Below are 12,014 nucleotides of genomic sequence, written 5' to 3'. Positions count from 1 at the left end.
TTGAACCAATAGTCAAATCACAAAGAAAAAAAAAACAAACTATTGCGAAATCATTGATAAAACACTTGCCTTAAACTTCTTCGGAAAATATCACAATTATACAGCTTAGCCACGCCACTTCCGTCAGTTGAAAAAGTTGGCAAATTTAAAAAAAATGTAAGCGCGAAGGGTTGACCTTCCATAGAAAATTTGAATTTCGCGCCTTTTTCTACTGACAACACTTTGTCAGTAGAAAAAGGCGCGAAATTCAAATTTTTGCCAGAGTATACATATCCAATTACGTGGAAGACTAGAAATTTAAACCCAGCTTTTTAGTAATTTATAAAAATTATTAAGATGGTTAATTAACAATGGGACAGTCTTTATAATAATTTCTGTTGAATCCAAGGATTCATAATGAGTAAACCACCATAAAGTATTACATATAAATTACTCGTCCGCTCCCACAGCTCATATGAGCCAGAACGCTTATGGTGACGTCACATCGTGGGATTTGACAGGTTAAGAGCCTGCTATAAAAGTAAAAAAAAATATCCTTCATAAGAACTTCTACTTAGAAATAAAAGTAATTACCAATTTACAATCTACTTAGAAGTTGCCATGTAATTATTTGGATGAAAGTACGTAGATATGTTCAATGTGACCGCGACACGTTGTCCGCTATGTAGTACATCTCGCCGAACCACTCACTGTGCTCGTCTAAGTACCTGCAGGATAAAGCGACATTTCTATAAGTTAGTCAACTTCTTTTTATATCTATGTTTAAATATTTGAGAACTTAAACAATAGTTACTTAAATAAGTATTTGGAATAGTCTGAAATGACAGTATACTTACTGGACAAACATATCAACATGCTTTAGGATGAGTTTCAATTTGAAATCTGGCATCTGCGTTGCATTTAAGAAGTCCGGTAATTTCACTGAAATGCAAAAAAGAACAATAATATTTTTATGCTTCATATTTGTCAATAACTATACCACCAAATTAACAATGGCGTATCAACAAGATCATAAGAAAAATGCAATTACCAAAGAGTCTAGCAAGATGTATGGCGCCGTAGACCCGGCACGGGAGATGCTCCGTGCCCTCTCGAGGGATTATCTGCCATTTGGCCACCTGCACATGATACAGAACATCACTACGACGAAACAAGAAAACATAGAGTAATGTTGCTCAGTTTCCTACAGACGAGAGATAAGTTAAATTGATTTATGTATAGCAAACATAAATTCATTTAGTCATACGTGAGTCATACTTATTTTCTGCTTTATAATAATTTTACAATTTAGAAAAATTCGATCATAGCACGATAAGAGGACACAACTGACGCCCTTCATACAACGAAATGATCAGTGTTCATAATGACACGTCGTTTGTAGGTTAATAAGTAGTAGTGTAAATAAGAAGTATATAGTTGGTCAAACCAAAATGTCAGTAAATAAGAGCAAGACAACCTATATTCATTCTATTCCTTTGGGTGCTAGTAGGTACTAATGTAAGACAAAGATAGTATTCTCTCTGTCTATGTTTGAAATGAGACAGTCCTTTGACAAACTATACCTTGTCGAGCAGCAGCGACAGCGGCGTCCGTGTCGGCGGCGCCGCGGGCTCCTGCGCCGGCCGCGCCCAGCACTCGCTCAGCGACGACCCGCTGCTGCCCACGCTGAACATGCAAGTATACAACTAAATTACATATCAACTTGGGTTATTATTCATACTTGCGTGCCAGTGCAACTGGTGCCGAATGAAAAAACAAAAAGCGGCCAAGTGCGAGTCGGACTCGCCCATGAAGGGTTCCGTATTTAGGCGATTTATGACGTATTAAAAAAAAACTACTTACTAGATCTCGTTCAAACCAATTTTCGGTGGAAGTTTACATGGTAATGTACATCATATATTTTTTTTAGTTTTATCATTCTATTATTTTAGAAGTTACAGGGGGGGGGGGGGGGGACACACATTTTACCACTTTGGAAGTGTCTCTCGCGCAAACTATTCAGTTTAGAAAAAAATGATATTAGAAACCTCAATATCATTTTTGAAGACCTATCCATAGATACCCCACACGTATGGGTTTGATGAAAAAGAAAAATTTGAGTTTCAGTTCTAAGTATGGGGAACCCCAAAAATTTATTGTTTTTTTTTCTATTTTTGTGTGAAAATCTTAATGCGGTTCACAGAATACATCTACTTACCAAGTTTCAACAGTATACTTCTTATAGTTTCGGAGAAAAGTGACTGTGACATACGGACGGACAGACAGACAGACATGACGAATCTATAAGGATTCCGCTTTTTGCCATTTGGCTACGGAACCCTAAAAACGCTTAAATAAATCCCCTTCAAAAGCGACTTTGTATCTAACATAGCATGCAAGTTCTTGAACCGTCTAAATGGGGTTAGAACGGAACTTCCGTTCTTCCGTTACGGAAGCCGTCCGTTTGGTCGCTAACCGCACCGAATAAAAAAGAGTGGCTTTCTCTTTTATCTAAGCTCGAAAAGTCACCTCACTTTATATCTAAGTACCTACTAATCCTACTATAACCGCTAATTCAATTACGGGAAGTGCCGTTTTCGAAAGAAGTTTGTAATTTAAATTATTGTGCCGGCTAGCTAGTGTTTTATTCCGTCAGTTTAACACATTCATTGCCACCTAGCTAAACAAGACATCCGCGCCAGGCCACAAAAATTTCTTCATATAAAGCTGTAGTACCACGATCCCGACTATCAGTCGTCCGGCCTGGGAACGAAATCATAAAATACCCGATAGTCGGGTTTTCGGCATTGAATCAATGATATTATATAACCATAGATAGGTTATACTCATACTTGAGGAACACAAAAAATACTTCCATATTTATTTCTGTGCCTACGAAGAAATCTGGTATTTTTTATTAATTTCCTCATTCCATCAATCTTTGTCACACTCGTTGGTTAACATAAGGTCGTCTCTTTCTCTTTCGGAGGCCGGGAGCTCGGTAGCACGTGCACGTTTCTCACTTGTCCAGCCGCGTCTAAAGGCAACTTGTCCAATTTGTCACAAGGTAAGCGCTTCAATTTTGGAACGCCTATAACCTATCTTGAGTTATAAATCATTGCATTGAATGTGTTAAGGCCAGTATGTAGTGGTACCTGGAGGAGAGAGTCTCGAACGCGCGCTGCTCGCCCGCGGACGTGCAGGGCGCGGGCTCCTCGTTCTCAGACTGCGACACCGCCGACTTGTGCGACCGCAACCTGACGGAATTACCCATACTTGTTTATTATTTTATTATTACCTTTTTGCTTATTGAAATGGAATTTTACTGGAAACTTGAAAAAATCAATCCACGCATACATTAATTCAGCAGCTTGTACCTTAATTCAGCCTTGATATAGTAGACTATAACAACACCACATTTCCACCGGAATATTTGACGTCCGAGCCAAATTCATCGTGTCCCTCTTAAATTTTGAAATAAAAGTTAGTCACCTCAAGAGCTAACGATCTTTGGGACCACGGGTCCTTCTCTTCTTCACCGCACAAACCTATCTTAGAAAGTACAAGTAAGAAGTAAGTTACTCCAAACAAGAAAGTTTGAGAGTCAGGGAACAGGTAAATATTGTGTGGTGCAACTCTTACCTCATCGGTACTAGCCTTATATGTATAATAATTTTCTATCATGTCCCAAAAGAGAAAATATGGAGCGAACCATCAATCAAGATCAAGTTGGCGGCGCTCTGTGAACGCCCTCTGCCCCATCTAATCTTGGGGAATAGAACAGTAACGCGGGTTGCACCAAGCCCAAATTATCAGTTGTCGTTTAAACAATGACAGACTGTTTGGAGCAACTGGCCCTAATTGAAGTAAGGGTTGGTCGCATTAAACCGTCTGTCGCCGCTAAAACATTTTTATTATATGGCAAGTTTAATAGTTCTCTGCCGACTGGCGCTGATCAGTCTGACAATCGTGGTCGATGCAACTGGTCTTAAGTCGTGTCATAGAGAAAGAAATACATAGAGTGCTCACTCCATACATCAGTTCAGACTATTAATTTCAGTGTCTGCATCTAGCATCGAGTAGCGGAACTATCAGTACTGCTACTTGACAATAGATGTAGCACCGACCGGAAAGTCTTATCTCAACAGCATAAGACTTTCCGGTCGGTGCTACATCTATTGTCAAGTAGCAGTACTGATAGTTCCGCTACTCGATGCTAGATGCTAATAGTCTTTTTGGTACTAAACCTGATGTATGGAGTGAGCACTCTATGTATTTTTTTCTCTATGGTCGTGTCAAGAAACCGTTGATAAAGCAGTGTCACCTGCGGTTGAGGTTGCCGCTGCGCGTGGCGGGGCGCGCCTCGCGCTTGTTGTCGGCCTCGTCGGCGCTCGGCTCGCTCTTGGCGGGCTCCTTGTTGTTGGCTTCCTCACTAGCGCCCGCCGGCTCCTCGTGGTTGGACTGCTCTTCTGCTGCTGTTCGAAATAACAGGTCGGATACTTTACTATAAATAACGTGTCTCTGTGAGCTGTAGATCTCGCGAAGCCCCATGGCGCCGCAATTTAAAAAAACCGGCCAAGTGCGAGTCGGACTCGCGCACGGAGGGTTCCGCACCATCAACAAAAAATAGAGCAAAACAAGCAAAAAAAACGGTCACCCATCCAAGTATTGACCCCGCCCGACGTTGCTTAACTTTGGTCAAAAATCACGTTTGTTGTATGGGAGCCCCACTTAAATCTTTATTTTATTCTGTTTTTAGTATTTGTTGTTATAGCGGCAACAGAAATACATCATCTGTGAAAATTTCAACTGTCTAGCTATCACGGTTCGTGGGATACAGCCTGGTGACAGACAGACGGACGGACAGCGGAGTCTTAGTAATAGGGTCCCGTTTTTAGGGTTCCGTAGCCAAATGGCAAAAAACGGAACCCTTATAGATTCGTCATGTCTGTCTGTCTGTCTGTCCGTCTGTCCGTCTGTCTGTCCGTCCGTATGTCACAGCCACTTTTCTCCGAAACTATAAGAACTATACTGTTGATATTTGGTAAGTAGATGTATTCTGTGAACCGCATTAAGATTTTCACACAAAAATAGAAAAAAAAACAATAAATTTTTGGGGTTCCCCATACTTTGAACTGAAACTCAAAAATTTTTTTTTCATCAAACCCATACGTGTGGGGTATCTATGGATAGGTCTTCAAAAATGATATTGAGGTTTCTAATATCATTTTTTTCTAAACTGAATAGTTTGCGCGAGAGACACTTCCAAAGTGGTAAAATGTGTGTCCCCCCCCCCCTGTAACTTCTAAAATAAGAGAATGATAAAACTAAAAAAAATATATGATGTACATTACCATGTAAACTTTCACCGAAAATTGGTTTGAACGAGATCTAGTAAGTAGTTTTTTTTTAATACGTCATAAATCGCCTAAATACGGAACCCTTCATGGGCGAGTCCGACTCGCACTTGGCCGCTTTTTTACCCTTTGGGTACGGAACCCTAAAAATCCGAAAAATAAATCAATAATTAAATTGTCGAACTGTTTACACTAGATAACTCGAATTGGTTGAGAAATACGACATGTAGAGAAGAGCCGGACATACGAAAACATTTTTGCCCAAGCTGAAAAGGAGACGCTTTGTTTGCCTCACTCGGTCAACAAGGTACCTATTCTCGATATCGAGACTTATAACATCAAAAGTATTTAGTTTTATATTTCGTTTCATTATCGTAATCAACAGATCAACATTTCATCGTCCATTATCATTATCAGTTATCAAACATCGCATGTCAGTATAATAGTTGACTTTTGTACAGGTCGATCCACGAAAGATGGCTCACGAATGGAACGAAAAAAGGAATTATATCTGTCATTGTATGACTGACACATGTATCGGTATACATCCAGAGTCACCATTTTTTGGTTTATCTGTATTATCTCTTACACGGGTGTCATTCTGAATCCCAAACAACGTTTGTCCTAAAGTCACTTGCCCTAACTGGTTTGTCCTAATGGGCACATGCCATAACGATCAATTGTCATAACGATCATTTTCCATAATGTAAAGTTCTGAAAAATGGTTAGGTTTTAGAACTTGCTGTCACAAAAGTGGGTTAGGTTAGGGTTCAACTGCGACCCTCGCAAAAAAGAAAATATGCATAATAACATTAGGATAAGTAATCAATATTAGGATAACCAAAATTAGGGTTTTTAGTGTTAGGACAACTGATCATTATGACAAACAATATTAGGGAATGCATCGATAGGAGGAAAGATTTTAGGGATTTAGATATAGATCCCTCTTACACACATAGATATTTCCATTCACTCCTTCATTCAATTAGTGCCAGCTTTCGTGAATCGAGCTGTAGGCAGGTGTGAAACAAGAAAGCGTTAATGTTGGCTATGTACCAGGGATGTTGCGGATGCCGATTTTTTGACATCCGCGGATGCGGATGCGGATGCGAATTTTTAAAGGCTCACATCCGCGGATGCGGATGTCAAGATAGTACCATAAAAAACGTCAAATATTACATTTTAGTAATTTTTATTTCAGGTTTATTTCAGGCCAAGTGCGAGTCGGACTCGCGTTCCAAGGGTTCCGTACATTATATTCCATTCACGCTTGACTGCTCATTTCTAATAGGTTTTTTGGTTAATGACTAAATTACCTAGCAGTCTAGCACTTACACCGATGCTAAGACGTTCCTGTACCGACCTGTTCCACATCCGCATTAAATCCGCATCGATTTTATGCGGATGCGGATGTTGAAAATAATGCGGAAGTTCCGCGGTTGCGGATGCGGATATTCGCAACATCCCTGCTATGTACCTGCGGGTGGGTCCGCCTCGGTGGGGTCGGGCGGCAAGTGCGAGTACTCGGGTATCTTGGGGCTCTTGATTTCCTCGGGGTCCTCTTTGTCCGCAGCCTCGCCCGCCGCCGTGTCTATACACGCGCCTTCTTCCTCCGCCTCGGATTTCAGTTCCTCCTCTGTCTCATCTCTGAAATATTGACAGCCTGTTACATCCCTAATAATATTATAAATGCGAAACTAGCTCTGTACGTAACCTCTTCACGCTTAAACAGCTGAACCGATTTAGATGCAGTTTGGTAATATGTGACGTCGCACGGGTAAAGGTACCTTAAAGCGGTTGGCGCCTACGCTATTATTAACGCCGCTCCAATACAATTGCGGTGCTATGCGACGTAAGCGCCAAGTGTCATAAGGTACCTTTTCTCGTGGAACGTCACATATAGTCAACAACTAACAACATAAGATTTTCCGGTCAGTGCTACATCTATTGTCAAGTAGCAGTACTTTTAGTTCCGCTACTCGATGCTAGATGTAGACACTGAAATTAATAGTCTTTTTGGTACCAAAACTGATGTATGGAGTGAGCACGCTTGTCTTAATATATTTTTTCTACTCCCGTACTTTTATTTGTCATTTAAAGGGTTGTGCACACACCTTTAACACCCTACCTTATAGTTGTCAAGACAAGTCTTTAGTCTATTCCCCAAAAAAGAATTTGTGCATACACGCAGTATCTTTTTGGCGATTTTACGATACTTTGTGTAATGACCACTTAAAAAATATTGAATGAAATACAGTGTTGCCAACCTTATTTTAAATGTCATCTCTGACAAATAAGTGAACCATAGACATGTTTTTTTTTTTAATTTCATTCATTCTTTTCCCGCCCGTACCCTCCATCTTTGCTGCTTCTTGAATTAAAAATATTTGTTAAATTTACAATTTTATTTAAAAGTAAGTGCTTGGTCGTAGAAAAAGTATTGTATGCAACGTTGTTTAACTGAATCAAAAAATACTTGTGGCGTCTTTATTAACAATTTTCGGCTTCGCCTCAAATTGTTACTCACGCCACTCGCCTTTTTTGACCTCTCTTAAACAACGGTTGCATAAAATACTATTTGTATGGTGTGGTTGAGGCAACAGTGACTCACTCGTGCAGGAACTGGCCGCACAGCTCGTGGTACTGCTGCCGCTCCTGCTTGTACAGCAGCTGCGCGCGCAGCACGAAGTCGAAGTACACGCGCAGCCCGTCCGCCACCTCGCGTACCAGGTTCAATCTAAACGACACATAAGGACATCAACAATAAAAAAAACCCACAAAAACATACATATAGCTGGTCAAGCAAATCTTGTCAGTAAAAATCTGGTCAAGCAAATCTTGTCAAGATCTGCTTGACCAAGTATAACTGGTAGAAATAATCTTCATACAAGTTCAGCGCTCATAAGCCCAATCGTGGCATCTCAAAAACAAATGATTTGGGCAATATAATTTGAATTTTAACTTGGAAAATGGAAAGCTGCCCAGGCCACCCCCCCCCTGGCCCCTGGTGATCAAATTTTTCATACTGTCGAAAACGAATGAGAAAACCGAGTGTCCAACATTGACTAATGCATGGATACATTCTAGTTATGAATTCTGTAGCATTCGTTTATAAGACTGTTAGCTTAATAGTCCTGACGCGATTTATTTAATATAGCTGGTCAACCAAATCTTGTCAGTAAAAAAGGCGCGAAATTCAAATTTTCTATGGGACGATATCCCTTCGCGCCTACATTTTTCAAATTTGCCGCCTCTTTCTACTGTCAAGATCTGGTTGACCAAGTATATTATCATCCTCGCGTTGTCCCGGCATTTTGCCACGGCTCATGGTAGCCTGGGGTCCGCTTGGCAACTAATCCCAGGAATTGGCGTGGGCACTAGTCTTTACGAAAGCGACTGCCATCTGACCTTCCAACCCAGAGGGTAAACTAGGCCCGTATTGGGATTAGTCCGGTTTCCTTACGATGTTTTCCTTCACCGAAAAGCCACTGGTAAATATCAAATGATATTTCGTACATAAGTTCCGAAAAACTCTTATGTACGAAATAGTAGTGGTTGACCAAGTATATAATTTCATTTTGACGCTTGGAGAGCCTTTACACCTCCAAATATTATTAGTATTAGTACTCTACTCTGACATTAGGGACCTTTTACATCTCCAAATTTAATGTATTGTTAATGATGATGATGTCATCGTAAATGTTATTGACTAGTAAAAGAGCCCTACTTACAGAATCTTTTTTTTAACTTAGAATAAAAGAGGGCTCAAACCTGCAGGAGACGTCGCGCAAGTCGGGCTTCATGGGGGGGTCGTGCCTCGGGCGCTGCGGGTGCCAGGCGCCGGCGCGCGCGAACCACTTCACGAAGGACTCCAGCACCTGCGCCGCGCTCGGCGCCGCCGGCAGCCGCGACAGCCGGCCGCGCTTCACTACCAGGTGGTAGTCGAACGTCAGACGATCTCTGCCCAAGTGAACAAGGTTACTAGGCAAGGTTGGAATTCAGAGCTTTATACTTTATAACAGCGGTCGGCAACCCGCGGCCCGTGAACCTGTCACTTGCGGCCCGCGAGCCTCCCTGGCTATTTTGTATGCAATATTGACACACGACAATGTCTAGTCTAGTCATAAATATTAACAAAGTGCGGCCCGCTTCGACTTCGTTAATTACTATGTGGCCCTTGGATGCTAAAAGGTTGCCGACCGCTGCTTTATAATGATGTAGGTACTATAATGTCTCATTATGTTATTTGATGGTAGCTGATCACTGACATCACAAACTTATATATGTATACCGTCGAATCTGACACCTTTACCCGTTTTTGAAATTTTGTGAAGTTGTTTGTGAATTGATACGTTCCGTTTCAGCGAGTCAAACTCCTCGCCATTCCAACTGGACGCTGGCTGAATTCTTGAAGGATGTTAATTAGTGTAATACCGTAAAGTCTAGTCATTTTATCCGCTTTACACATTTTTTTCCAAGTCTGTTTCTTTATTTTGGATTCCAATAATTTTCATTATGTAAGTGAAACTCTTTGACATGAATAGCTGGAGGCCAGCCGGCCTCTTGTAAAGATGTTAATGTTGATTTAGTGTAGTGCGGTGGGTATAGGTACCTGAGCGCGGACGGCAGCGTGATGTGCGCGCGGCCCTGGTGCGGCGGCGGCGAGTGCGGGCTACTGCAACCCGAGCCCACGGACGAGTCCGTGTCACCCGTCGATCCGTCTGCAAACAATCATTCATTTATTGTACTACTATTATACAAGTATCGGGCATTTACAGAAGTGCGAACACACACACAAAATAAGATATAGTGACAAAAAAATTGAGGTTTAATTTTTCGCACTGCACAGTTTTCACACGTCAAATGAGCACCCGGTCTACCTGAAGGCATGTGATTAGTAGGCATTCCTCGGCTACTGTTATGGTCGCTAGTCGCAGGCTCACCGTCGGGTTGCGTGCTGGACGAGGAGCCGTCGTCGCTGAAGCCGTGGCGCACGCGCTTGGCCGGGCCCGCGCCGCTGCCCTTCTTGCGCTCGCGCCGGTACAAGTAGGCGCCACTGAATACACGATTTTGCAATAACATTTATACTATTGATATAATGCAACTAAAACTAATCTGGGAAAAAGACAGTGGTGTAACAATACCAGGGGAAGACCATGGAAATTCATCAAATTGGAGCCTGTGCTGATGACTTCTCAGTCAAATTGGGGCCCTTCTTGAGTATGGCATGATATTACATGGCTTTACCACCCCACTCCTACATGCTACTGGAGAATAAGTTTGAGATTTTCATACTATTAATAATACAGGAACCTTACTTTTCATGTTAAGAAATTGAAATGACAAACACTTAAGAGGACATATTCACTGCCAGTGACCTGCTGGGCAGGTTCTCTGTTAATAGGCACTAAGTATTCGCTACAAGTGGGTTCCTTGTTGTCGGTTACACTCATAGTGAGTAGCTCTCGCTGGCACTGAATGTTTTAATGTTTACATTTATTTTGTGATATGAGACCACATGACAAATACAACTTTATGGCCTTTATAAAGAAAATTTTAATAATACGCCTGTATAAAACTCTTATTTCTAATTGATACTCTAAAACTCCAATACAGATATTAAATTTTAAGTGTTAGAATATCATATTTTGATGACTAACTTAACTAGTGAGCAAATATAACACATTATATTTGCCTTTATTTCAGTATGTGTACTTAAAACTCTATGTCCATTTAACTAAGCTCCAATATTTATTTGTTGAAATATTTATGCTTTGCTGTCTAAGTTAGCATATCAATGACTGATTCTACCCTTCCGATTCTATTATTGATAAATACGAAGACATACAGTTGCAATTGTGACTTCTCAGCGAGATCTCGTTGTAGCTGCCGGTTTTCTTCTGTGTCCTTTAACACAAAATCCTCGCTCACACATCGGTCCCATGAGGAATTCCAGCCTTGAAAATGTATCAGATATTCCACTGATCTCCTGCCCCGCTTGTCCTTGCTTTCTATCACTTCTAATACCTTAAAAGAAAATATGAATAAAACAACCAAATCAATTAAACACCATGCCATAGCCTAAATTGACATTTTGATGCTAGTTGTAAGGTTACATTGTATAAAAATTTATTATGGCAGAGATACATTAAAACAAATACAAAAAATAAAGCAATTAATTGGTAACTGTAGAATACCTTTGAATCATACAGGACTTTAGCTTTTGTGGGATCTGGTTCATAACATAAAACACGTTCACCCTCAGTGAATTTGTAACGTACTCCTCTTGTAGACACCATTTTTGTTTCACTAGAAGCCAGAGTTGAATTAATATGAGCCCGTGTGATTATTATTTTAGTTTTAGTTTGATACTCCCGCGCCCGGTGAAGAATATCTAACCATACTTCAAAATTTTAATATTAACGGTAGTAAAACCTGTTTTATATTGTACACGTTTTATTGTGATAGTTTCAGACGACAACTACGTAATATTACGACGCCAGAACGAAATAAAAGCAATTTATTTAAGATTTAATCGGGCGTCACCTCGCCCGGTAGTGTTATTGTTTGTGTATATGAGTCCAAATCGAGATAAGGAGTCCAATACTTACATCTGGCGGAGAGATTAACTTGGCTTAAGTAAAGGGTATTAGACGTGCATAAGCTACGAAATACGAT

At 40.8% G+C, this 12,014-nt stretch overlaps 2 protein-coding genes and 1 long non-coding RNA gene across 5 annotated transcripts in view; 1 reads left to right on the top strand and 2 right to left on the bottom strand.

Annotated features, from left to right (window-relative positions):
- Positions 1-1,887, top strand: part of LOC134647707 (uncharacterized) — a 111,414-nt gene extending 109,527 nt beyond the window's left edge. Inside the window, exon 2 of the long non-coding RNA XR_010096857.1 lies at positions 1,809-1,887. This is a non-coding gene — a long non-coding RNA (uncharacterized LOC134647707). The remainder of the gene's footprint in view (positions 1-1,808) is intronic.
- Positions 1-11,906, bottom strand: part of LOC134663232 (protein male-specific lethal-3) — a 177,823-nt gene extending 165,917 nt beyond the window's left edge. Inside the window, exons 1-13 of one of the 3 annotated variants that reach the window (XM_063519638.1) lie at positions 11,534-11,906; positions 11,185-11,363; positions 10,217-10,392; positions 9,949-10,057; positions 9,108-9,296; positions 7,948-8,073; positions 6,814-6,983; positions 4,304-4,454; positions 3,135-3,236; positions 1,563-1,665; positions 1,031-1,118; positions 837-921; positions 623-707 (exon numbers count right to left, since the gene is read on the bottom strand). In XM_063519638.1, the coding sequence (XP_063375708.1) occupies positions 635-707; positions 837-921; positions 1,031-1,118; positions 1,563-1,665; positions 3,135-3,236; positions 4,304-4,454; positions 6,814-6,983; positions 7,948-8,073; positions 9,108-9,296; positions 9,949-10,057; positions 10,217-10,392; positions 11,185-11,363; positions 11,534-11,635 (1,653 nt within the window). In that variant the 5' untranslated portion in view covers positions 11,636-11,906 and the 3' untranslated portion in view covers positions 623-634. Of the gene's footprint in view, positions 1-570; positions 708-836; positions 922-1,030; positions 1,119-1,562; positions 1,666-3,134; positions 3,237-4,303; positions 4,455-6,813; positions 6,984-7,947; positions 8,074-9,107; positions 9,297-9,948; positions 10,058-10,216; positions 10,393-11,184; positions 11,364-11,533 lie in introns of those variants that run through there. The other 2 variants (XM_063519630.1, XM_063519646.1) reach the window with 2 other exon arrangements.
- Positions 1-12,014, bottom strand: part of LOC134647343 (S-adenosylmethionine sensor upstream of mTORC1) — a 111,335-nt gene that overhangs the window by 29,520 nt on the left and 69,801 nt on the right. The gene's annotated exons all lie outside the window — the stretch shown is intronic.

The sequence above is a fragment of the Cydia amplana genome, chromosome 1, assembly GCF_948474715.1.
Source record: "Cydia amplana chromosome 1, ilCydAmpl1.1, whole genome shotgun sequence".
Taxonomy (NCBI): domain Eukaryota; kingdom Metazoa; phylum Arthropoda; class Insecta; order Lepidoptera; family Tortricidae; genus Cydia; species Cydia amplana.
This window is presented reverse-complemented; position numbering and strand designations above follow the sequence as displayed.